This window comes from Meles meles, chromosome 18 (genome assembly GCF_922984935.1).
Source record: "Meles meles chromosome 18, mMelMel3.1 paternal haplotype, whole genome shotgun sequence".
Taxonomy (NCBI): Eukaryota; Metazoa; Chordata; class Mammalia; order Carnivora; family Mustelidae; genus Meles; species Meles meles.
In genome coordinates, this window is record NC_060083.1 from 63,179,119 (window position 1) to 63,203,645 (window position 24,527).

General features: G+C 63.6%; 1 protein-coding gene across 1 annotated transcript; it reads left to right on the forward strand.

Moving 5' to 3' along the window:
• The first annotated feature begins 6,753 nt into the window (after positions 1–6,753).
• On the forward strand, positions 6,754–12,558 carry LOC123930083 (translation initiation factor IF-2). Its single transcript, XM_045986290.1, has 4 exons — positions 6,754–6,846; positions 10,328–10,490; positions 10,601–11,432; positions 11,879–12,558. Exons 1-4 carry the CDS (start codon positions 6,754–6,756, stop codon positions 12,000–12,002), a joined length of 1,212 nt encoding a protein of 403 aa, XP_045842246.1. The 3' UTR covers positions 12,003–12,558.
• Positions 12,559–24,527: the final 11,969 nt, after the last annotated feature.

The following is a 24,527-nucleotide window of genomic DNA, read 5'->3' on the forward strand; positions in this document are numbered from 1 at the left end:
CGCCAGGCACAGCTTCTAGATGCTGGGCACCCCGAGAGGCAGGCAGGAGAGGACGTCACAATAGTCCTGCCGCCAAGACGGCGTCCCCGGTGGAATTCCGCTGTGAGGCTCGGGCTGAGCCACGTCCGCTAGCTCCAGCCCTGGGCTCCCCGCTGCAGCCCGACGGACAGCGACATCAAGGACACCGTGAGGAATAGCTCATGAGGGCTTCCCGGAGGAGGTGATGCGGGCAGAAAGGCGGTGAGGAACGCTGGCGGCCAGGAGGCACAGGGGCCCGCTGCTGGAGCTGGAGCGTCTCAGGCCCGGTCGAGGTGGCTGCGCTGTCTGCTGGGCGACGGCTCCAGGCAGAGAGCCCACATGCCCACCGAGACCACCCCCGCTGGGCCAGGGCGAGAGGGGCCCAGCCAGCACCTGGGGAAGGGGCTGGTGCCCAAAGAGTGGCTCTAAGGGCATGGGGGGGTGGAGTACGAGGGGTGCTGGAGATGGCGCGGGGGGGCATGGTGACGGGCCCAGGAACATGGGCATGTGGGGCGAGCCGAGGGGCCGGTGACCACAGAGACCCAGCACAGCAGGGGCCAAAGCAGGACTGGGTGAGCCCCCAGCAGCTGCACGGGCTCCCTCCCCCTTCCCCTCCAGGTGCCTCCCTGCCCCCTCCCGCTTCCCACCTTCACTCAGAACGGCCCCTGCCTTCTAGAACCTCCCACCCCCCAGAACGGCCCCGGGCGAGGGAAGGGGGTGGACAGTGGAGCCCCAAGGGTTAAACACACAGGACTGCACTTGGATCAAGACAAACGAGCCATTATGCGAAACGCGAAGCAAGACAAATGACAGCACCGGGCGCGGAGATCTATACGAGGGATGTTTGATCGGGTACAAATGACAACTGGCTGATCGCCCTTCGTTTTCAACACCACAAGCCAACCGGGGGATGAGGGCCTTTAATTGTTTCTGCCCCAGCCTGGGGTGGGTGGCAGCCGGTCCCACACCCGGGCCACGGACAGGTGAGAGGTCAGCTCCGTGACCCGGCCCGCGAAGGGGCATCTGGGCGCGCAGCCAGCCAAGGGCCGCGGCCTCCCGAGTCTGTGCGGCGGAGAGGCGAGACGTGCCTCCGAGGCCCCGGCTGCCAGCTAAGGCAGAGGACAGAGCTGGCACCCAGGAGTGACCCTGAAAGTCTCCCTTGCTTCCTGCCAGGACCCCGGGGGTCCCGAGCTCCATACTGCCTCCTTGCCACCACCCCGCCCCACCCCCCAGGGGTCCCAGTGAAAGCCCCTCCCCCCAGCACCGCTTCTCCTCTAAAAGTCAGGCCTCCCGCGCTTCTTTCCCCCCCCTGCTGACGGAAGCCGGGCGGCTCCGTGCAGACCGGCCGAGAGGTCGCTAAAGGAACCCTCTCAGGGCCCACCTAGGGCCTGATACCACGGGCGGGGGCACCAAAGGCCCCAGTGACGCAGGCCCCCAAAGAGGACAGGGGAGGCAGGCAGGGCGAGGAGGCGGGTGGGGTGCAGCCCGGCTCTGCCTTGCCGCGGCCCAGGCCTGAGTCCACCACCGGCTCTTGCCACCCCCGGGGAACGGGACGAGATGATGGCGAAGTTCACAAGAGGTGCCAGAAGGGGCTTCTGGGGGCACACGCACGCACACAGGCCCTTCCTCTGCGCCCCACGTCACTGCCCCAGGTGGGATGGAGAAAGGCCCAGCCAGTCCTGGGCTGAGCGCGTTCCCCTTCCAAGCACACTGTCTTCTCATCCTCTGGCCAGCAGGGGCAGTGACAGGACGCAGAGTGTGGGGACACACGCCCGGCCCCAGGCTGGACGCACGGGAGCCAGATTCCACCCCCGCCCAGTTCAGGGGCCCCGTTCCCCACCACTGGGGGCCCAGGGAGGTGCCCCCACAACTCTGCCAAGGTCCTCAAAGCCGCTCCAGGGGCTCGGTCCAGGGACTGGCGGGGACTTCCCTGGGGGCCCGTGGGGGGCCACACCCCCTTCTCTGACGAATGTTCACAGAGCCTCCTAAGAGTCAGGTGTGCATGCGCCCGCCGCCCCTGTGTGAAGGATAGGCCCGGAGGGGTCCACAAGCCACTGGATCCGCCTCCCCCTCCCCACACTAGCCTGGGATGCCGTGGGCCCCGTGCAGCTCCCTGGCCAGCCCCGAAGGCGCGTGGGGGCTGCTGGGGCAAACGCTCTGACACCAACAGGACCAGAAGAAGAGAACCGAGGGCAAGGCCCAGGCTTCCAGGCCGGGTGAGCAGAGATGCCTCCAGGGAGGAGAGTTCTGGGCGGAAGCTGGGGTGGGAGGTGTTAGCGCCCCTCCTGCCCGCACTGGCTGTCCTGTCTCTAGGCCCCAGCTGCGGGGATGTGCCCTGTCAGGAGCACGGACACACTGCTCCTGTGTCCAGGTGGGCACAGGACCACAAGAGTAGTTTGGGCCCCTGGAGGAGAGCATCTCCATCAGATCCAGTAGGGACAGAAACCCCTCCAGGGGGATTCGGATGGATAGGGTGACTGTGGGCCCTCTGGACAGCCCTGGGACCCCACCCTTGCGCCTCCTTACCTTCAGTCTGGCCAGGACAGCCAGAGGCCGCAGGACAAAGACCCACGGGGGCTGTAACTGGGTTGTGGGAGAGGGGCAGGCCCTCTGCACCGGTTGGATCCCCGACCCACTGTTCCGCAGTCTCGACACCCGTCCCATCCCGAGCCCTCCTGCTTGGGAGTCCTGCGGGGGCACGGGGGCACGGGTCAGGCAGGAAGCGGACAGGGTGGCCTGCGCACACCCCCTCTGTGTTTGGCGTGGTCCTGAGTGGACAGAGTCGGAGGCCCAAGCTTTCCAGCACCTACAGCGGCCCCGAAGCTCACACACCTCTCGACTCCGTTCAGCCCCTGACGGGTGGGGAGAGGCCCTCCCAACCGAAGCGGGAAGCTGCAGCCATCTCTGAAAAACGCCCACCGTCCTGGCCCTCACTGCCTTGGACGCGAGCTGCCAAGGGCAGCCTGGAACCCGGAGCGGGGGTGGGGGGCTCAAAATGAGCTGCAAACTTGGAAAATCCCTTTCTTAGGCTCGGCACTCCCCTGATGTTGTCCCCCTTCTCTGGCCTAGACTGAATTTCAGGTGCTCTCTGTCACTGCTGCCCGAACTCCGGGGGGGGGGGGGTTCCCTTGCTATGGGCATTTCCTGTCTGATTCTGCAGGGGTCCCAAGGCAGACTGTACCTGTCCACAGAGAGAAAGGCCTGGGACTGACCCAGCACGCTGGGCGACCCGGGCCCATGCCTACGGTTCAGAGAAAACCCACAGCAGTTCCCTCTGCCGGGATGGAGGGACAGTAGCCGCTGCAGACAGCCAGGGCTGGGAGGCTGCCAGCCTCCCATACAGGGCCTACATCGTGGCAGCAGCCGCCCGGCCATCAGAAGAGGGCTTCTCGCCCCTGCAGATGTGATGTGCTCCCAGCAGGAACACAGCCTGTTCGCATCCGAGCCATCCGTCTGTCCCTCTGTCCGTCTGTCCCTCCGCAAGCACGTGCTGAAGACCTACTGCGCGCCGGGCTCCCTGCCAGGCACGGGGCACAGGGCACAGGGCTGGGCATCTCAGGAAGTCCCGGCCCGACAGGGCCTCTCATGAGTCCGAGCAGCAGCAGGCCGAGCAGCCCGGCCCTGGAGCCCAAGGAAGGGAGCCGCTTGCTCCTGTCCCGGGAAGCCCAGGGCGGCAGCAAGTACTTCCAGGGGCACCTCCCCGGCCTCCTTCCGCTGGATTAACGCGCGGCCGTGGATTCAAGCTCCCGCTTTCCGGGCAAAAGGGCAGAGTCGGGCGCCACCATCCCCGCGTCTCCTCAGACAACGGGCCCAGAAAACCGCCTCCAGGCTGGGTCGCTGACCCTGTGCGGCCTGACCCCGAGGCCGGGGCAAAGCTGCTCCGGCCCCGCCCAGCCGCGGGCCCTGGGCTCGGGCTCCGCGGGGAAGCGGCGCTGCGGAGGGCGGCAGGACCGGCGCCCCCAGCCCCCGCGCAGGACGGGCCGGCTCAGGCCTCGCCCGCGGACCGGCTGCAGCCGCGTCCCGCGTGCGCCCCCCGCACGGACGCAGAGCCGGGGCGGCCGCGAGCAAGCCGGGCGGGGACGCAGCCGTCCTGGAGGCGCCGCAGGAGGGACACACGAGCCCCGCAGGCCGCGGCCTCCGGACGCCGAGGGGAGCGATGCCGCGCCGGCCCCGCGGACACCCGAGGCCGTCCGGGCTGCCCGACGCCACGGAGCCGCTGGCCGGGAAGACGCGCCCCCGTAGCCGGGCGCCCAGCACCGCCGCTGGCCACGCCGCCCCGCACGCGCCAAGCCACGGGGCTGCCCTGCCGCCCTCCAGTCACATGACCCGGGTTGGGCCAATCGCGGCGCCTCGCCCCTCGCCCCCTCTGGGAAGGTGATTGGCTTTGGGAGTGAGCACGTGACCCAAGCCAAGCCAATCAGGACCTGCCCCTGGGTTCTCGGGCGCCCTCCCCCCCCCCCCCCCGCGAAGGGGAGCCGGTGCGGACGTCCGCCCCCCACGGTGATCGCCAGCGAAACCTGGGTGCCCGGGCTTCGTGCTGTCCTCAGGCAGGACCGCACGCCCGACCCGTGCAGGGTCAGCGACCCAGCCTGGACCGCCAGGCGGATTCGACTTTCAGATCAACACCGGGTCGTTTTAGCGCAAGAACCGTCCAGGCGGGGTTAGGGATATACTTATGCTCAGGGTTACTCACTGCGCCCCTCAGTCGGCTTTAAGGAAAGTCCGCCCCGAGCCGGAGCTCGAACTCACGACTCCAGATCGGGTGCCGGGGAGTGCTACCGGCGGAGCCAGCCAGGCACCCGCTGTCTGCAGCGTCCCATGTTGACTTGCCACTGGGGGTCAGTGCGTTGACCTCGAAACCCAGCTGTTTGTCAGCCTGGGTGCTGCCTACCCCGGGCCAGAGCGGACGCACCCCGCAGGTGTCCGGCATGGAGCAGAAGGGTGCACATAGAGGAGGCCAAGCAGGCCCCAAGGCACAGGAGGCCACTCCTGCTGCAAACTCATGGCCTGTGTGAAGCCCAGTGATCTGCTGGCCAAGGGAGGAGCGGGTGGGTGCGCAGACGTGCCAGCCCCGCCACAAGTGGACCACGGTGCCGTCCCAGCCTTGCCTTGCAGGACAGTCCTTCCGGCCCTGGTCGGGGGCAGGGCACAGAGTGCTGAGCAGAGGCCTGGATGTCCAAGGCCAGGGTGTACCCAGAGTCCTGGGAAGAGCCCGGCCATCTCACCAGCCATGAGGGACTTAGGAGCAAATGACTCGACTCAGGGAGGCTGGAGGAGAGTGGACAGACGTCATGGACTGTGCCCAGAGGCTGGACATCTGCCTGCCCATGTGAACGTCATCGGAGGCCCATTGCAGGAGGGTCCTGCACGGTCCAGTAAGCATGTGACCCACCCAGGGCGGCCTGTCAGCTCCCCTCCCCCCAGGAGCCTCAGTCTTGCTTCCTAGGCTCACGCTGAGAGCACAACAGGCAGGAAGGATGTGCACGAGGACCCGCCATGAACCTCTCCACCTGGATCTCCTGACAAATACCCAAGTGTCAGCGACAACAGACTTCAAATCCCGACGGTGACAGCACACCTCGGGGGACTCAGCCGCTCTGCAGCGGCAGGTCAATGACATTGGGCCCTTCCGCCATGACGTGTCCTGATGGGCCTTGTGAACCCCTCAACCTGTCCAGGAAACCCCACCCAGCCCCTGCCACCGAGGAGCTCCTTTCCAAGCAAAGGACAATGACCATCCCCGTGCCACGCCCACCCCAGCCCCGGCAGCTCCCGCCGAAGGGGTGCAGCCCACAGACCCGTGGGCTGTTTCTCACTTGGCCCCAGACATGTCCAGGAGCTGGAGGAGCAGGCTCCTGGACGTGTCCTGCGTTGTACCAGCGAGCTTGGGCTCTGCTTTCTGTCCTGACTCAGAGCTGGGCTGCTCTGGAGCGCATTATCCGGAGGAGGACGCGGCCAGCCCAGGAAATGGCAGCCGGGGCCGTGCGCAGAGATCGGGGAAAGACGGTGTGGGGTGACCGGCCTGGACTGCAGTTGGCAGGAAGACATGGGCGGGACTGGGGACCTCAGGAACATTCCTCCGTGGCATGCTGATGTGTTAAGGGGGGACCTTTGCAATCCCAGGAGGGCAAAAGGCACAAGGGCTCTGACTCCCTCAGCAATAAAGGCTGGGTGAGCCCCTCGGGGAGGAGCCCGCCCATCCAGCAGCACCCGCTGTGGGGTCGCAGACATGCGGGTGGTGGGTAGTTCTAGCGTCTGCTTGAGGCTCCAGACACTGGGCAGGATCTTACCAGAACTCAGGGAGTGTACACACCCCTGGGGACTGTGGTCCCAATCGCCTCCCACTGCCACGGTCACGTGCCCAAGATCAGCCTCTGTTGGGAAGGACATGTTTTTGTTGACCCTTAGGCAGCCGCACTGTGCCAGGCGGGGCCCTAGGAGTCGTGGGTGTGAGTAGGGGAAGAATGTGTGACTTCCACGGGGCCAGAGTGGGGCCTCCTGGGCACTTCTTCCCGCGGCAAATGCCCCCGATTCCTGTCAGAACTGCCTTCACCAGACCCGCACATTTCCATAGAGCCACCAACCGCCTCCCACACAGTGCTGAGCTCGGGACCCAGGCCTGGACGGCCACAGTGCACTGACCCCTGGCCCAGGGAGGAAGCCCTTTCCTGGACATGCCGTGAACAGCCTGTGTTTCTACGGGACAGCCAACCTGGGGTGGGGGGCCGGGCCAATATGCAGAGAGAAGCCAAGCCAAGCAACAAGAGAAACCCGGCCTCTCTGATCGCTTCGGAGACCCAGAGGGCGGGGCTGCCCCTGGCTGCTCTGGTAGCAACTTCGGCTGAGAAACTTGGCATTCGGAGTCCCTCAGTTGTCACTGGAGGAGCTTGGGTGCACCAGCCCTGAGGGGCGGATGCCCGGCCTGCCATCCCTTTCTGAGCAGCCAGAGGCCCACGGTCACCCCTCCTGCCAGTGCACACCCTCTCTCCCCAAGCTCTGGTCCAACAAGCACACTCTGGTGGCTGGTGGGACCAGCGGAGGCCTGATGGGGTAGAAAGGACGGTGAACTTCTGGGGACCCGCCCCCCCAAGCTACTGCAGAAGTACTGCAAGGCCAAGACTTCCAAGAGAATGCTGGAAGCACAAACATGCCCGTCAGCAGCCACCCAGCCGGACTGGGCAGACCCCGCTCAGTGCCGTGCTTCCGGCTAGCAGCTGGGGAGGGGAGCAGGGGGCACTGTGGGCCCTGTCGTGTCCCTGGCCCACTGCACAGCTCCCAGGTCATCTCCTCTCTGCCTGTGCTTCTGTCCAGCGCTGAGGGCACACTGGTCATTCAGGGTCTGGCCAGCCATCACTGACTTGCCTCCCGTGCTCTGGGAAGATGGGAAGGGGTTTATGGCCACTCCCACGTCCTGCTGAAAGAGGAGGCAGGGCGCATTGGTCAAGAAGGGACTGGGAGGGTGGGAGCATCCTGGGTAAGGGAGCTCCCCCAAGATGGATAGTAGTTCTGGAAAGTTCTCAGCAGGCCTGCTTCTCTCGGCCTGTCAACCATGGGCCCTTGCTCTCCTGAGACCTAGATCCTCATCTCTGCAAATGAGAAGCTGCCAACAGGACAGGCATCACTAGGGGCTCCAGCGTGCCCTGTGACCCCGTGGCCGCTCTGCTGGGCGCTGAGGGGTCCATTGTGTGCAGAGAATGAGGGGGAGCCCATCCACTGGTCATTTCTGGCCCCGGCAGCATCCCCTGGTTTCCGGTTACTGGGAGGGGCAGAGACTGCATCTGTTTCGGGCTTTTCCCAGCGTGTAGCCGGGCCCCTGCCTGGCCAGGGTCAAGGTCACATTCCCCAGCTTCTGGCCGGGGTCAAGGTCACGCTCCCCAGCTTCCCTTGCAGCTAGATGCCGTGCGGGGACCCGGGTCTAGCCAGCAAGAGTGAACAGTCACGACATGTCCTTCAGTGTCAAGGCTGTGCTCCTCCTCGTCTGCCCGCCGCTCCTGCTGCGTGTCCTGTGCACGTGACAGCTGAGCAGCCAGACGGTACCTCGGGCAGGAAGCAGCATCGGGGATAACAGAGCAGCTGGGCAGGAGGAGCGCAGGTTCCTGACGACCCCGAAGCCCCCCCAAGCTTTCCTGGAGGCTATCTGTGAAAGAGAAAGGAATGTCCCCCTCACTTAAGTCACTGTATTTTGGAGTCCCTGCGGGGACAAATCCGGAGCTTGGGTGTGATTTAGTGTGGCCCCTCGCAGGCTCAGAGGGCCCCCACCCCACCTCTGCGCCTCCTCCCAGACCCTCATCCCTGTGCTGCTGGGACACTTCCCTCAAGAGTCCCCGGGACACTGCCAGCTCCGAGGCCAGCTCACTCTCCGTCCTAACGTCAGGCCCAGTCAGGCCTCTCGCAGCACAGAGCACTCATCGCAGCCTGTAATTATGTATTTATTGTAGGTTTCCTTGATTGCCCGCTGCCCCGGACTGCCGTTAACGCGGGAGCAGGGCCCCTGCCTGTGTGTGCACCGTCACGTCCCTGCACCCAGCTCGGGGTCTGGGCACAAGCGTGCACCCAGCAAAACCCCACCAGGTGGGCGCTGACCCTGCCCCAAAGCCCAGAATCCCCTCCCCAGTTCGCTTGGTTCTGCACCAGCCCTGACCTCCCACCGGAGCTCCATGCCCCGGGCCGGCCAGTGAGCCACACCAGCCGCCTGTCATTTTCTGGAAGAATTGAGACTGGAGTTCCAGGAGCCACTCCAGTGCTCCCTGGCGGTTGTGGCCAGAGTTTCTGTCCCATAAATGGGGATGATACCCCTCGCCTCTTAGTCACGGAGGCATTCGGAAGATCGAGAGCTGGCGTGTGTTCCCCCCCCCCAAAGGGCAGAGTGAGGGACAGATAATCCCAAGGGCTGGCACAGGTCCAGAGCCACCGGAACTCACCCACACTGCCGGTGGAAATGGTGGTCAGCACTGCCCTGGGAGGGCAGGTGGCTTCCGGACCAGACCCAACACTTGCCTCCCCAGCCACCCCACCGCCAGGCACATGCCCAGAAGACAGGTGCTAGCACGCTTAGAGCAGCACGGTTCCTAACCCGGAGGGAGCCGGGAGACGCAGAGAATAACCGCGCCGCCCCGTACAGGGAAACACAACACAGCCGTGCAAAAGAACAGACAGCCCAGCGGTGGGCTGCCGCCTGTGGCTTACGCTGAGCGGGGCGCCCTTGGAGGACAGGCAGGGCTCTCCGTCAGTGTGCATTAAAGATCAGGCTCCCCAGATGCCACAGGATTTCCCTCCCTGCCCCTTGCGTCCCCTTCTCCCCCGCCCCACCTCCCACCTGCTTTCAAAGCCACCTCAAGTGACACCTCCTTCCCTTGTCTTTGTTCTGCTAGGAGGCCCCTCCCTCCCGAATCTCTCCAGGTCCTTGCCTCAGGCTGCCTTATCCTGAACTCCTGTGTGCCTGTGCTGTTGGACCCTGAACTTCCCTACTGGAACACACTCTTTCCCCCTTGGGGTCCCCTGGGGCTGAGCCCCGGCTGGGCAGAGGAAGGTCCCCTTTCTCTCGGTGAATATTCCCCTGCTTCGAGGGCAGACCTGTGTTTGGCATGGGCCATTTGCCCTCCAGTGTGTACTGGGCACCCAGCAGACACAGGAACCATGAAGAGGGGACAGTGAACAAGGCAAGTCCCTACTACCGGATTTATCGTCCCCCGTGGCAACTGGTTAATGAAAATGGAGCATCCAGGAAGGCCTCCTGGGGGAGGAGGCACCTAACTTCGGTGGGCTCACAGGCACCAGCAGGAGCACGGTTCCTCTGCTGCGGTGCCGTGCTGTGCCTTGCACCCCTCGTTGGCAGGCTGTCCTGGCGGGAGAAGCTCCAAATGGTTCTGTGGGAGAGAAGGGTTCAGCTGAGACCGGTGTCGCCCGGTGGGGGTGGTGCGTGGCTATGGGGTGTGGAAGTATGTGGTGTGGACAGGTGTGGGGCCATCTCGGCACAGGATGGCTACAGGTTTCACTTGCACCGTAGAGCGCTGCCATGTAACAGAACAGCGACATTTCTAAGATGAGTCAGTTCCCGCCTCCAAACCGGTGCACACCTCACTGTCCCAGCTGCCCTGCCTGCTAGCCCGAGCCGCCCGGAGCCACCGTGTCAGCGTGGCCAATGAGGAGTCTGAAGACAAGACAGCGGCGGGAGGAAAGCCGGGTCAGTCTGTGTTCCCACTCTCCTCCCTGCCGGGTCGCTGCGTCCCTTCCCCAAGGTCACAGCTCCCGCTGGCTGGGCCTCTCCCGGGCTTGCACCATCTGCCCTTTAATTCGCTGACGTCCGCAGCCTCTGCGCTCGGCTGGGACCGTCCGGGGGGCTGGAAGCACGAAGGCCGCGTCGGTGCCTCATCGGAGGACACGGTCCACGTCCCCTTCCGAGGAGCCCGGAGCGGTTAAAGCCGGCCAGGGGGAGGCCAGCCCTCTCGCCCGCTGGGCCGCTGCCTCCGTCGGTGAAGCGGCCGCGCCGGCCCCTCCGCCCCCCGCGGCGGACCACGTCTCCCCGCCGTCCGCGCGACCCTGCCCCGAGACCCTCTCCTCCGTCCCCGGCCCCGGAGCGCAGTGGCAGGGGGCGGCGGGGGGCAGAAGCCGGGCGCCCGGCCCCGGGGAAGGGAGGCCCGCGGCGCGGCAGCCGCCCCCCCCCCCCCCCGAACGGGCTGGCGGCCTCGAGGCGGTCACCGCAGCCCCGCGCGCGCAGCGAGGGCAGCCACCCCCCGGCCCCGCAGCGCAGACCGGCCGGAAGGCGGCACAGCGCTTGGCGCGCCCACGGCGCTCGGGGTCTCGGCGACGGCTGGGGCGGCGCGGGGAGCCCTGGGGTGGGGGTCCCGGGGGCGAAGCGCGGGCGCGGCCGCCGTCCGGTCCCCGCGGCGCGGCCCCGATCCCCGCGCCCCGCCCACCCGCCGCGGCCCGCGAACCGCCGCGCGCGTCGCCCCACGTGGGGCCGCACGGGCTCGCGGCTCCGGCTCCGGATTGGTCGCCGTCCGGCCAATCGGAGGTCAGCGTCAGCTGCGGCCGCGCCGATTGGCCGCCGCGGGCCAGCCAGGAGGGGGCGGGGCTCCCTTTTGTTCTTTCTTCGTCTGCGCGGCGCGCCCCACCTCCCGCTCCCGCCTCCCGGGACCCCCACCCGGAGCCGGGCCGGGCCGCGGGGATGTGGTGGGGGCGCAGGCCGCCGCCCTACGTCCCTCCAAAATGGCCGCGCGGGGGGCCCGGCCTTGCCCCCGCCCCGGGCTAGTTCACAGGCAGGAGAAAGACCCGCCGCCTGACACGCGGCCTGCGCGGGCCCTGACCTTGCCCCAGCCCGCTCGGTCTCCGTCGCTTGGTTCCGGTGCCCTCGCCCCCTCCGGTCTCCTCGGAGCTGTGCAGAGGAGCGCGCCGGAACCCAGCCTGCGCTCCGGGTACACGTAACAGGCGAACGAGAGAAGGGTGCACGCGGCGGGCGCGGGGTGTCCGGATTCGGCCGACAGTTCCCGCGACCGTGTTCCGGGCGCCCGTCCCCGCTGGGGCTGGGCGGGGGAGGGGCCAGCGGCGCAAACTCTCCCACGTCCTCCGGGCTCTTCCCTCTGGGGTGGAGCGTGGTGGCTCTCGGGGCCAGGGGCCCACACAGGGGGAGAGGGGCTCTGGGCTGGGCTAGGGGCTCAGGGGTTCAGGTCTGAGTCGGCCTCCTGGCTCACCACCTTCCCCCTAGAAACTGCCCAGAAGCATTTCCCAGTGTGGCAGTGGCCACTCACACATACCCCGCAGGCGGACAGGCTGCAGGACTGCCCAGGCTGTGGACCCAGGGCTCCTATGAGGTCCCCGACCAGCTGCGAGCTCAGAGGCTCAACTCCTTTTCTTCCACCAGGTGGCCACCAAGGAGACCACCAAGCCATGGCTGGGGCCCTAGGAAGGGGGTCAGCCAGGCCCCAGGGAATCCTCGGCCCCCCTTCCACCCCATTGACCTGGAAAAGCCCCGAAGCCCTAGCTAATGGAGATGAAACCCTAACCATGGCCCAGGAATAGCATCTCGACCAAAACAGGACTTACCTGCTGGAACTCCGTGCAGACCATGATTCCCTGGGAAAGACAGACAGACTGATCTGATCGGGACTTGGAATACCTCTGTGCCACCGTGGGGCAGTCCCTCAGCCATAGATGTCTCTTTGGCTGCAGCTCCCAGCAAGCAGCGTGGGAGCTGGGGCCTCCCCCGCAGCCCAGCTGTAGTGGCCCCTGGAAGGACTCCCAGCCCCAGGGCCTTGGCAGGTGTCTGCTGCCTCCCGGGGGGTGGGGTGCTGGGAGGCTGCCATCCGCAGAGTGTTTTTACTGTCGGACAAATTGAATCAATTAAACAGGCCCCGTCCGGGTGGCTGGGCATGGCGCACAGGAAGAGGGAAAGCAGAGGCAGTGGGGCAGCACGCCTGTCTCTTGGCGTGTCTCCTTGGTGCACGCTGGGGGGCAAGATGGGGAGCATACACCCCTCTCCCTGCTGTTCAGGGGGCTGACCGCTGCAGTGAGGGAAGAGAAGGCCACCCTGCGTGTTGTGGGGCAGAGTCCGCCAGTGGTAAGGGGTGCCTGCGTGGCCACGCTGACGGAGACCCACTTCCCCACCTAAGATTCAGGCATTTGAGCTTTTGGGCTGCCTGCCCTATGACCTTCTGGGGCACCAGAGTTTCCCAACCAGTTGCAAGGGCGGGCGGACACACACACACACACACACACACACACACACACGCTTCCGGAAGCTGAGAGGCTCCACCTAGAGAAGAGTCAGCCCCAGGAGGCCCAGGGAGGCAGCGGAGGAAAGAGGAAACAGACTGCGACCCTGATAGCTGGGCCCCCAGTCACCCACCTGCAGCGGAAGCCTCCCGCTGGGGCAGGCCCAGAATGATTTAGGGACTGGCTGCTCTGTGACCCAGCTGACCCAGAGCCAGCCAGTGCTGGGGAGCCTGCCCCTGCCCAAGGTGCGACCAGTCCCCTGACTCCAGCAAGGGGGGCAGGGCCACCTCCTGAACACCCTCCTCCTTGAGCTGCAGGGGCGGGGTGGGGGGGGGCAGGGACTCAGGCGAGGCTCCCCACGCAGCGACCTTCCCGCAAAGAGGGCTCCCGTGGCACTGCGATGGTGCTCTCACTGTCACCCTGAGCAGCCAGCCCAAGGCTGTCCCTGGATGTCAAATGACTGTGACTGGACCACTGAGGCCGACAGGGTCTTATCGGTAAACTGCTGTGGAGGACAGAGTGGTCAGCAGGAGACCTTCGTCCGCTCTCACCAGGAGCCGCAGGGCAGAGGCTGAGAAACGGCGCTGGAGTGAACCAAGGTCGGGGTTAGGGCTTGGCTGAGGATCCCACGTCCAGGAATCAGCCTGGCTAGTTCACTGGATGATGGGGGGGCCCATGGCAGGGCGAATCCGTCTGGGGGCCGCCCCCTTCCCAGCCAGGCCACGGTGAGGAGGCAGCGTGAGTTCCAGGCCCAGCTGTGAAGACAGAGGTCCTGCCAGGTGGGGGGCAGCTGGGTGGGGCGGGGAGAGGGTCACTCTAGTGGTTCTTGCTCTCTGTCACCTGCTGAGGACCCCCCCTCCCCCCCGAGGGTAGAGCTTGGAGGCACAGAGGTGTTGGGAAGGGCCCAGAGGGACCCAAGAGGCATGGTGGGTCTCGGCCTTCTGTATCGCCTCTGGAGGAAGTGAGTGTTGAGGCCCTGTCCCGGCCCCCCGGCCCCCGGTAAGGGGGGGTCAGTCCAGGTTTGCTTGCAGAGGAGGAGTGGAGCATCAAGCCCTTAACAGGGCGGCACAGGGCCCTGGAAAGCACGAACGGAGGTTTCTTCGCCCCCTAAGTAGTTGCCGCATCTTCGCCGCTACCCGGCGAGCTGCGGTGCAGCCTCGGGACGGGAAGTGGCCGCCGGGCGGGTCTGGGGACCAGGTCTGAAGACGTATCGCGTCCTCCTGCGCCGACCGTCCGCGTCCCACCCTGGCGTGAACCAGGAGATCAACCTCCGGCGCCGCCGAGGGCCCTCCCGGCGGGAGCCGCGGGTCGGCAGGAGCGGTCCGGGGGCGCCCTCCAGCGGCCGCGGCCCGGAAGGCGGCCGACCTGCAGGACCTCCGGCGGGGAGCGGGGGCTGGCGGTTCCCCAGCGTCCGGCCTCCGACGCCTCCGCCCGCCGGCGCCCCGCTCCTGCCGGGTGAGAGGATCTGGGAGCCCAAGGGAGGGACAGAGAAGGCGAAACGCCTTCTGGGGGGCTGCGCTGGGTCCCCGCCGGGGCGCCGAGGGGCGGGCGCGGCTGCGGGGGGACCCCGCGTCAGGCCGGGTCTGGCTCGTCTGGGTCGCGGCGTCGTGCGGCCCCCGTGTCCTTCCCGGGCCCCGCCGAAGCCCCGCGGGCCGCGCCTGGAGCGGAGCCGGCGGACGCCGTGCCCGGGTCGCGGCCTGGGGCGGTTCGGCCGCTTGGCCGGGACGAGCCCCAGGGTCCGGCACGTCCCAGCACCTTCTCGAGTCCGGGTCCGTGTGTCTGACGTCGCACGCGCCGCTGTAGGGCCACTTCCGTGTCCAGTCGGTGGCGTTCGCCGCGCGGCGCTGTCGTGGACCCGCGGGGCGCACCGTGGGGCGGGGTGCGGTCCCGCAAGCTCGCCCTGCCCTGCGCGGCGGGCCGCGTCCGTGAGCGCCACCGCGGGATCCCCGTGCGGCCGCGGGTCCGAGCGGCCTCCCTCGCGCCGGGACACTGCGCCGCGCGCTTCCCCGGTGCCGGGGCTCGCGGACGCTTGCGCTGTCTCCCCTCGTCCGGCTGGGGCGGTGCGGGACGCACGGCCGCGCGCCCCCAGCCCCAGCGCCGCGCGCCCCTCCCCGGGCTGCCGTGGCAGCGGCACGAGGGCTGCAGGACGCGACCTGCTTTCTCACACGGAGCCTGTGCGGGGGCAGGGGAGAGGCGGGCGGAAGGGGAGAGACCGCTGCCGCGGAGCAGGGAGTCCCGCGTGGGCTGCGTCGCAGGACCCCGGGGGCGCGACCCGAGCCGACGGAGACGCTGCACCGACGAGCCCCGGCGCCCCTGAAAGCGACCTTCTCCTTCGTCACCGTGTCCACTGACGGCGGCCGGTCAGTGGCCGACGACCGGTCACCGCCAGCCCCACCCCCGCCGGCCTCCAGGGACGCCGCTGCTGTCCACGGGGACGGCTCGTGGCTTTGGGCTGCGCGGGAGCGGGGCGAGGGGCGAGCAGAGGCGGCGGGGACCGCCGGGACACCGGGACATCAAGCGTGGGTGCCCCCGGCCCGCGCGGCGTGGGACCTTCCGGCCGGCCAGACGCCGCTCGGTGCACCGGCCGCGACGGGGGGGCGCGCGGCCTGGATCGCGGGCTCAGGGCGCCCACTGCCGGACCGCAGCGGAGCCTTCCCCAAGGGGCCCCGCCCCCGCCGCCCGGCCCGCCAGGAACCGCGCGCCCATTGGCCGACAGCGCGACAGCTCGGGCCAATCGCGCGGGGGAGGCGACCCAGCGCCCAGTGGGAGCGCGGTGGGCGGGGCTGCAGGCGCGTGCGCCCTGGGCCCGCTGCGGCCCCGCCCCCGTCCGACCGGGGTTCCCGCGCGGGTTGCGCTCCAGCTTCCTGGTGTCCTGCGGGTGCGCCCCTGCCCGCGCCGGCCTCGCCCGGGGCCCCGGCGTCGGCTCTCGCCCGCCCCTCGTCGGCCCCGGGCGCGCGGACCCTCCACCCAGGACGGGGAGGAGGCAGCGCCGCGCCGCCGCACAAAGGCGAGACGGTCCCTCGGGGCGCGCCGGGCGGCATCTGGACGCGCACCTGCGAGACAAAGGCGTCCCCGGGCCGCGAGGCCGCAGCGGCGGGGGCCCCGGCAGGGCGGGCCGGCCTCCCCTCCCCCGCGCCCGCCTCCCCTCGCCTCCCCCTGCCCCAGCCGCGAAGCCCAGCCGAGAGGCCTCGGGAGAATTTCCGTTAGGTCAGCTCTGCTTCGGGGGGGGGGCGAGTCAAACCGAGGGCGCTGGGACCCCCGCCCGCCCGGCGGACAGCCCGCCTGCCGCGTGCCAAAGGCCGGCAGGGACCCGGGACCTCCCGGACCGGATCTTGCCCTTGTCTAGGGAGCCGGGGCTCTGGCGGGTCTCGCCCCCGCCCCCCGCCTCGGGCCTGCCCAGGTGGCCTGGGAGGCTCTACACAAAGGCCAAAGGCCAGAGAGGACCCCTGCCCCCTGCCTGGGATCCGGCAGCTGTGAGAGCCCCGGGCCTCCAGGAGGGGGAATGGGCCAGGTGACAGGGCCGAGCAGGTGCCGCCCTCACTCTCTTCCGGGGAGCCCAGCTCAGTGCAGAGAGCCCTTTGGGGGAGGAGCGTGGGCCCATAACACCTCCCGCTGTGCACAGTGAGGGGCCACCCTTCTGGGACAAGCACCACCCCATCCCCTTTTCCCCTCTCTGTTGCACAGTCCTGGGGGGCGTGGGGCATGTCCAATAGGCCGGGGCCTCTGCTCCCCTGGATGGCTTCAGGAGCCCCAGGTCCTGACAGGGAGGGAGGGCAGGGCAGACAGGGAAGGCCTCAGAGGGGCTGGTGGCCCCAGGGCTGGGGAGGTAAACCTCTGGGAGTCACCCGGCTCCCAGCCTCAGTGCTCCTAACCCAAACTGGGAATCCGGCTCTGCTGTCCACACTGCACTGCTAGAGAGTTGGGGACTCCCCACGAAGCTCTCAGAGGAGAAGCCAAAGTCCTCCCAGGAACTCACAGCCCCATTTCTTTTTTCTTTTCTTTTCTTTTTTTTTTTTAAGATTTTATTTACTTATTTGACAGACAGAGATCACAAGTAGGCAGAGAGGCAGGCAGAGAGAGAGGAGGAAGCAGGCTCCCCACTGAGCAGAGATCCCAATTCAGGGCTCCATCCCAGGACTCTGAGATCATGACCTGAGCCGAAGACAGAGGCTTTAACCCACTGAACCACCCAGGCACCCCTCATAGCCCCACTTCATCAGACCACTTCCCTGCTCCGGCCCCGACCACCTCACGGCCCCAGACGCTCAAGCTGCAGGCACCCCGGCCTTCTGGCAGTTCCTGGAATATACCCAAGCCTGCCCTCACCCCAGGGCTTTTGCACTGTCCGTGCTTCTGGGGACCTCTCTCTTCCCTTCCATCTAGGAGCCCCATCTCCTTCAAATCTTTGCTCATATGCTGTCCTCTCACAGGGGCCTTCTGCAGCCCCTCTTCAAGCTCCGCCCCCCCAGCTTTTCCTCCGTAGCTTACATCCCGCCCTCCCCCCCACTGCAGTTTCCTGGTTTTTAAGTCCGTTTCCCTCCACTAGGATGAGTTCTTTCTGCCCATTGTGTTTCCAGCTGCATCCTGAGCAGGGTGCCGTCGCTAAGTATTGGTTGACGATAGAGTGGTGACAGTAAGTCCACGATCCACGTGTAGGCCACCGTTCGGATCAAGGCCGACCCTCCCAGCGGCCCCACCCTAGAACCCGTCTGCGGCAGCAAATGGGGCTGCTCTGTGTAACATACACGACAAGGCTGACATTCTCAACACACCAGGGCGCCTCTGTTAGGATGGAGGCCGTGGCTGGGAGCAGATCTTCTGCCCCGACCCCAGCGGAACTGGGCAGCGCCCCCCCCCAATTCAACAGCTGCAAGGTGTCATTTCTCACCTAGCCGACGCAAGCATGACAAGGTGGGTGCAGGGGAAAGGCGGGGGAGGGCAGGGGCCCCGCTGAGGATCAGAAGGCATCCAGCCCCTGCAGGTGGCCTCTGGCTCCTGCCCGCGGCTGACACCCGGGTGTGGCGGGTGGCTCTGTGGCCGCAGGAGCTGGCCCCAGGTAGCTGGGGAGACGGATCCCCTCACTTCTCCCCCGTCGGCTCCTAATGCCGTTTTGTACTTGATGCTCCGAGACAGCAGCTGGGAGATCAGCCTCCCGCCGGCGAGTGGTAGTCGGAGTGGGAGCTCCACTCGTGACCTCAGTGGAGAGGCTCCCGGGCCCCCGGCGCTGGGCGGGAGGCCGCCAGGGCAGCTCCAGAGATGCTTATTAAAGAGCCGATAAATCACGGCTCCATCCACCCTCTCCCCTCCGCCTCGCGGCCTGACTTCTTCATACTGATGCATTTAATTTATCTCTGAAAATGGGCAAGACCGCTTCTTTGATGTCCACAGGGGCCACGTGGGGCAGAGAGCTGACAAATTATCTCCCGACCCTGGATGGCCGATGCAATGGGGCCCCAGCGCTGAAGGCCCTGTCCCGTCTCCCGGACGCTCCACAGTTTGGCTGCGGGCCATTCCCCAGGCGGTGTCGTCAGAGCTGGTGCTGTCCTGGCAGCTGGCTCATTTGTCCTAGCGGTGGACACCATCGGCCCACGAGGCCCCCGTCAGGCAGCAGGGCCTGGCCCCTGGCCTCTCTTGTCCATGCCTCCCATGCGGACAGGCGGCCTCGGGACTGGGGCGGGAGTGGGACGCTGACCTTCCCTTGGGCCTGACAGTTTTTGCCTAAATCACCAAGACAGGCAAAATCTGCGGGAGTCACAAAAAGGGATTTGTTTTCAGCAAATTAATATTTTCGGCATAAAGAAATCTGGAAAATATCCAAGAGAATTACTTGCTGCACCGGACAGGCCGAGGCCATCCGAGTCTGAAGGAGGCGTCCCAGAACGGTTTCCAGAAGAATCCCAGCCAAAGAGCCACACTCTCTCCCTAGACGTGGCCCTCAACCTGCCTCGGTGGCCTTGAGGATGCACTTGAGGCATGTGGGCTGCGGTGCCAGGAGACCACACAATGGGACCGCACCGGGTCACCCAGGCTGAGCGCCCGGGTCCTTGGGGTCCTTCCCGCCGCCTGGGAAAGGTCCTCCGTCTTCCAGTGGCTTCTGTGGGCTGCCCGGTCTCATCACCAAACTGTCGGGCGCTTTGTTTCTCGAGGCCGGGTGTCTGCGGCTGTCGGCAAGAATCCTGACTGAGGACATATCCCGAAATGGCTGTGGGATGCCCCAGGGTGAGCCTTTGTACGCCCGCGAGCGCTCTGCGAAGACGCGCGTTTATCCGCAGAGGCGGGTGCGAGGGCGTCGGGGTCAGGCACCCAGTCGGCCGCAGGCGGCGCAGCGCCCGGTGAACGGGAGAGGACACAAAGGGGCTGTTTTTTCTCCTGTGACCTAGGTTTCTCATGAAATCGGGAGGTGGGGCTGTCCTCGTCCAGGACCGCAGCTCTCTGTCCCTCCGCTCCAACACTGCTCGCAGCAGCGGGTTTTGTCCTCGCGGTTTGCTGGGTGGCCGCTGGGGTGTCAGCGTGGCTCACAGTCCACTCCGCAGTCAAGGCTCCTTCTTGGGTGGGGGGGGGAGATGCAGGCCCAGTCACGTCTGTCTCCTGTTTATTTATTTATTTATTTATTTTAAGGATTTTTACTTATTGGGGCACCCGGGTGGCTCAGTGGGTTAAGCAATTGCCTTCAGCTCAGGTCATGATTCTGGAGTCCCCAGATGGAGTCCCGGCTCAGGTTCCCTGCTCAGCGGGGGGTCTGCTTCTCCCACTGACCCTCTCCCCCTCATGCTCTCTTCTCATTCTCGCTCTCAAATAAATAAATAAAATCTTTTCAAAATTTTTGGTTATTTATTTGAGAGAGAGAGAGAGAGAGAGCGCACACATGCAGAAACAGGGCGATGGGGAGAAGCAGACTCTCCACCGAGCAGGGACCCTGATGCGGGACGCAATCCCAGGACCCTGGGGTCATGATCTGAGCCGAAGGCAGGTGCCCGACGGACTGAGGCACCCGAGCACCCTGCATCTGTCCCCTTTTATAGGGACAGAGAAACCTCTCCCAGGAACCTCTGCCGCAGATTCTGCCCTAGGTCTCGCTGGTCGGAACAGGCCACATGACCACATGTGAGGGGTCCTGAGACAGCCAGGAACCGGGCTGTCGAGGTTGGTGTTAGCCGAGCACACCGCACCCCTGTGCCTTCGCAGCCCAACGACAGGAGGGTTGCACAGGCAGAAAGAAGAGGGCGTGAGGCAGGCGCTGCCCCAGGTAGGAAGACTCCGGCATATTCGAGCAGAGGACGAATTTTTTTTTTTAAGGTTTTTTTTTTTTGTTTTTTTTTTATTTGACAGAGAGAAATCACAACTAGGCAGAGAGGCAGGCAGAGAGAGAGGAGGAAGCAAGCTTCCCGCGGAGCAGAGAGCCCGATGTGGGGCTCGATCCCAGGACCCTGGGATCATGCTCTGAGCTGAAGGCAGAGGCTTTAACCCACTGAGCCACCCAGGCGCCCTCGAATTTTTTTTTTTAATTAAGATTTTATTTTTAGGGCGCCTGGGTGGCTCAGTGGGCTAAAGCCTCTGCCTTCAGCTCAGAGCATGATCTCTGGTCCTGGGATCAAGCCCCGCATCGGGCTCTCTGCTCGGTGGGGAGCCTGCTCCCCCCTCGCTCTCTGCCTGCTTGTGATCTCTGTCTGTCAAATAAATAAAAGCGTAAAAAAAGAAAGGGGCGCCTGGGTGGCTCAGTGGGTTAAAGCCTCTGCCTTCGGCTCAGGTCATGATCCCGGGGTCCTGGGAGCGAGCCCCGCATCGGGCTCTCTGCTTGGCAGGGAGCCTGCTTCCTCCTCTCTCTCTCTCTATGCCTGCCTCTCTCCCTACTTGTGATCTCTATCTGCCAAATAAATAAATTAAAAAAAAAAAAGAAAAAAAGGTTTTATTTTCAGGTCATCTCTACACCCAACGTGGAGCTCGAACTCACATCCCCGAGAGCCAGAGTCTTCGTGCTCACCAAGAGAGCCAGCCAGGTGCCCCGGAAGAAGAATTTTTAAAAAGATGCATTTATTTATTTAAGAGTCAGAGAGAGCACATGCGCATGTGACCGGCGGCAGGGGCGGAGGGAGAGAGGCTCCCTGCTAAGCACAGAATCTGACGCGGGGCTCGATCCCAGCCCCTGAGATCACGACCTGAGCCGAGACCAAGCGTCAGAGACCAAGCGTCAACGGCTCAGCCCCGCTGAGCCAGCCAGGCGCCCCGGGCGGAGGAGCTAACTTTTCATTAGGGATCGGAAGGCTCACGGGTGAGCAGGTGTGGGGGGGCGGGATCAACAACACGCAGCTGGTCAGGAGGTCTAAGGTCGCGCGGCCGCCGCTGGCTCCGGCCACCTCGACACAGCGAAGTGCAACCCGTGCCACATGCCGGGGGCTCACGGGGCCCGTGGCCACCCCTGCCGTCAGCCACGTCCAGGGGTGTGACTCCGGGAGGGGGAATGACCCGGTTGCCGGAGCCTGAGCCACTGACCTTAGGGGACAAGGAGGAACCTAGGGGCCGTGAGTCGGCACGACGTTGTGGAAACAGTTTGGGGATACGTACGAAGAGCCCACGGATGGGCCCAGGAGCGTCACCTGGGGGAGCCTGCCTTGGGGATGGTGGCGGGCCGACTTGTCCGGCGAGGCACGTCCGCGAGTATGTGATCACCCGAGGACACGCTCACGTAACCGCGGTGTCTGGGCAAAGCGCCGGGACGCGTGATTCACCGAGCCCAGCCCCCCAGGCCTGCCTGCTGTTTGCTTCTTTGGCAGAAAGGCACGGAAGAAGCTCCCCATTTTAGTAGAAATTTCTCCCCTGAAAATTAGGAGAAGTCCTAAAATGTCAGCGCCCTTGGAGCAAGCTCCAGGCTGGCTGGCTGAGAGGGCCGGACGAGTGGACACCGTCAGACAAGCTCCTGAAGATGCAGAAACGAGAACCGCCTCCGGTATGTGGTGTGTGATGGAGACTTAGAGCCGCCTCGGAGCCATCGGGAGCCGCGGCCGACGGTGGATTTCCACGGCCGAACACTGCCCAGCCACGAAGAAGGGGCCCCGCGTGTGTGGGCGTGGAGGGTCACTAGCGTGTGGATAGAAAGAAAGTCAGATCCTGGAGGAATATGTCCTTTAAATCCTGAATATCCTGAAAATAGTTTAACATGCGCCTTCCGAAGCACAGAGGGCACTCGGGTGTCCGGTCACCGCGGGGTAACTGGTTGGGGTGTGTCATCCCGCCATCAACCACCAGAGCACTGGAAAGAAAAGAAAATACACAGCAACTTTCGGAAGACGTCGGACCATAGATCGCCCAGGACTGTGAGATCCCTACGAGAAGACAGACGTGGGGCCGACAGTTCTCTCGCCTGTCTGCTGGGAGGTGCTCTCTGAACTGAGACACGGAGACTGGGGTTGGGAGAGGCTGAAACGGTTGGAATTAGCGGCCCAGAGCGCCCCAGCAGAAGTAGCTGTGTGCAGAGGACAAGCTCCAGAAATCTACACAGACGTTCCCTTAAGGTTTTTGGTAAAAAAAAAAAAAAAAATTTTAAGATTATTTATTTATTTATTATTTGACAGAGAGAGGTCACAAGTAGGCAGAGAGAGTGGGGGGGAAGCAGGCTCCCCGCTAAGCAGACAGCCAGACTTGGGGCTCAATCTCGGGACCCTGGGATCATGACCTGAGCAGAAAGCAGAGGCTTTAACCCACTGAGACACCCAGGTGCCCCTAGGTTTTTGGTAAATTTTAAACTTGAACCTGTGTTCAAGGAAACCCCGTGAGACTCAGCAAAGAACAGCCCCTGCAGAACGGCGGAGCTGGATGATTCCCAGGGCTCACAGGGGATGGAGAGACGTTCCGGTGCCCAACAGAACTCATGAAGCACCCAGGGCATTCCTGGACATTTCATAAGGGTCACATCTTAGTAGTAGAGCTGACCTTCCCCAGAATAAAAGGCTAACCCAGACTCGCTCTAACAAGGCTTGAAAATAGCCTCGGGGCGCCTGGGTGGCTCGGTGGGTTAAGACCTCTGCTTTCGGCTCAGGTCATGGTCTCAGGGTCCTGGGGTGGAGCCCTGCATCAGGCTCCCTACTCAGCGGGAGGCCTGTTTCTCTCTCTCCCACTCCCCCGGCTTGTGCTCCCTCTCTGGCTGTCTCGCTGTCTGTGAAATAAATGGAATCTTAACAAAAACAGACAAAGAGAAAAATTGGTAAGAAATAGAAAATCCAACCAACTACATCAACACTCAAACGTTGACCTCACTGACGTTTACGGAACACTGAACCCAACGTGGCAGAATGCGCATCAATTTCCTTTTTTTCAATTACTTAGTTAATTATTTTTTACAAGTATGTCCACACCCATGTGGGGCTTGAACTCACAGCTCCGAGTGTCGCGTGTTCTACTGACTGCGGTCCCCTGCACGTCCTTTCCAAGCGTACCTAGAAAACGAAACAAGATTGGGGCACCCGTGTGGCTATCAGTCAGGGTCAGGTTGTGATCTCAGGACTGTGACCTGGACCCCAGCTGGGCTTGTCCCCTGCCCCTCCCCCCTCTCTAAAAAAATTAAGATTGAGCAAATTCTGGGCGATAACGCCAGTTTTAATAAATTCAAAAGGATTGAAATTACATAGATTATGTTCTCTGACCTCTACAGAATTAAAGTAGAAACAACCATAAAAAGATTCTGGAAAAATTAAAATGTTTGGAAGTTAACAACATATCCGTAAGTAATCCATCGATTATAAAATCGTAAGGGAAATTAGGACATATTTTAACCAAATGATATGGAAATCACAATGTATCAAAAATTTGGAGATGAAACCAGAACAGAGCTTAGAGGGTATATATAGTTTTCAACGTTGATATTAAAAAATAATAAGGGTCTGAAATCAAATATATATGTCTCTATTTTAAGACCTAGAAATAAGAAGAGCAAGTTAAACCCAAAATAGGGGGAAAGACAAAGAAAATAGCAAAAATCAATGATATAGAAAAGGAATGCATAACAGAGAAAAATCAATGAATGCAGAAGCTAGGTCTCTGGAAACCTCAGTAACTCTGACGAAGCTCCAGGCCAGGAACACTGGCTTTATGGGCTGCATTGTGTCTCCACGAAATCCGAGTGCTGAAGTCCTAACCCCAAGGCTTAAACGTAAAATGCAAAAACTATCAGACTCTCAGAAGAGACACAGAAGAAAACCTACACAACCTCGGATGTGATTTTTTGGATATAACCCCAAAATCAGGGGCGCCTGGGTGGCTCAGTGGGTTAAGCCGCTGCCTTCGGCTCGGGTCATGATCTCAGGGTCCTGGGATTGAGTCCCGCATCGGGCTCTCTGCTCAGCAGGGAGCCTGCTTCCCTCTCTCTCTCTCTCTCTGCCTGCCTCTCCATCTACTTGTGATCTCTCTCTGTCAAATAAATAAATAAAAATCCTTTAAAAAAAATAACCCCAAAATCATGATGCACAGAAGAAAAAATGGAGTTGAGCTTCATTAACATTAAAAACTTTTACTCTGTGAAGGACGCTGTTGAGAAAATGAAAAGATAAGACACAGACTTGAAGGAAATGTTCGTAAATCACACATCTGATAAAGGTCTTGCCTCCGAAAAATATAAAGAAACTCTTCAGTCTAGTAATAAACTACAAGACCCGGGGCGCCTGGGTGGCTCGGCTGGTCGGGCTTCCTACTCTGGGTTTTGGTTCAGGTCATGATCTCAGAGTTGTGAGCTGAACCCCAGGTAGGGCTCTGCATTCGGCGGGGAGAGTCTCTCTTCCTCTCCGCCCCTCCCCACCGCTTATGCTCTC

Bases quoted from the DNA above. Each gene is read 5' to 3' on its own strand.
- LOC123930083 (XM_045986290.1), top strand. From the start codon at position 6,754: ATGCAGAGAGAAGCCAAGCCAAGCAACAAGAGAAACCCGGCCTCTCTG. The intron at 10,491-10,600 runs GTGAAGCGGCCG...CCCGGAGCGCAG, and splicing joins CTGGGCCGCTGCCTCCGTCG to TGGCAGGGGGCGGCGGGGGG. The intron at 11,433-11,878 runs GTACACGTAACA...TTCTTCCACCAG, and splicing joins GAACCCAGCCTGCGCTCCGG to GTGGCCACCAAGGAGACCAC.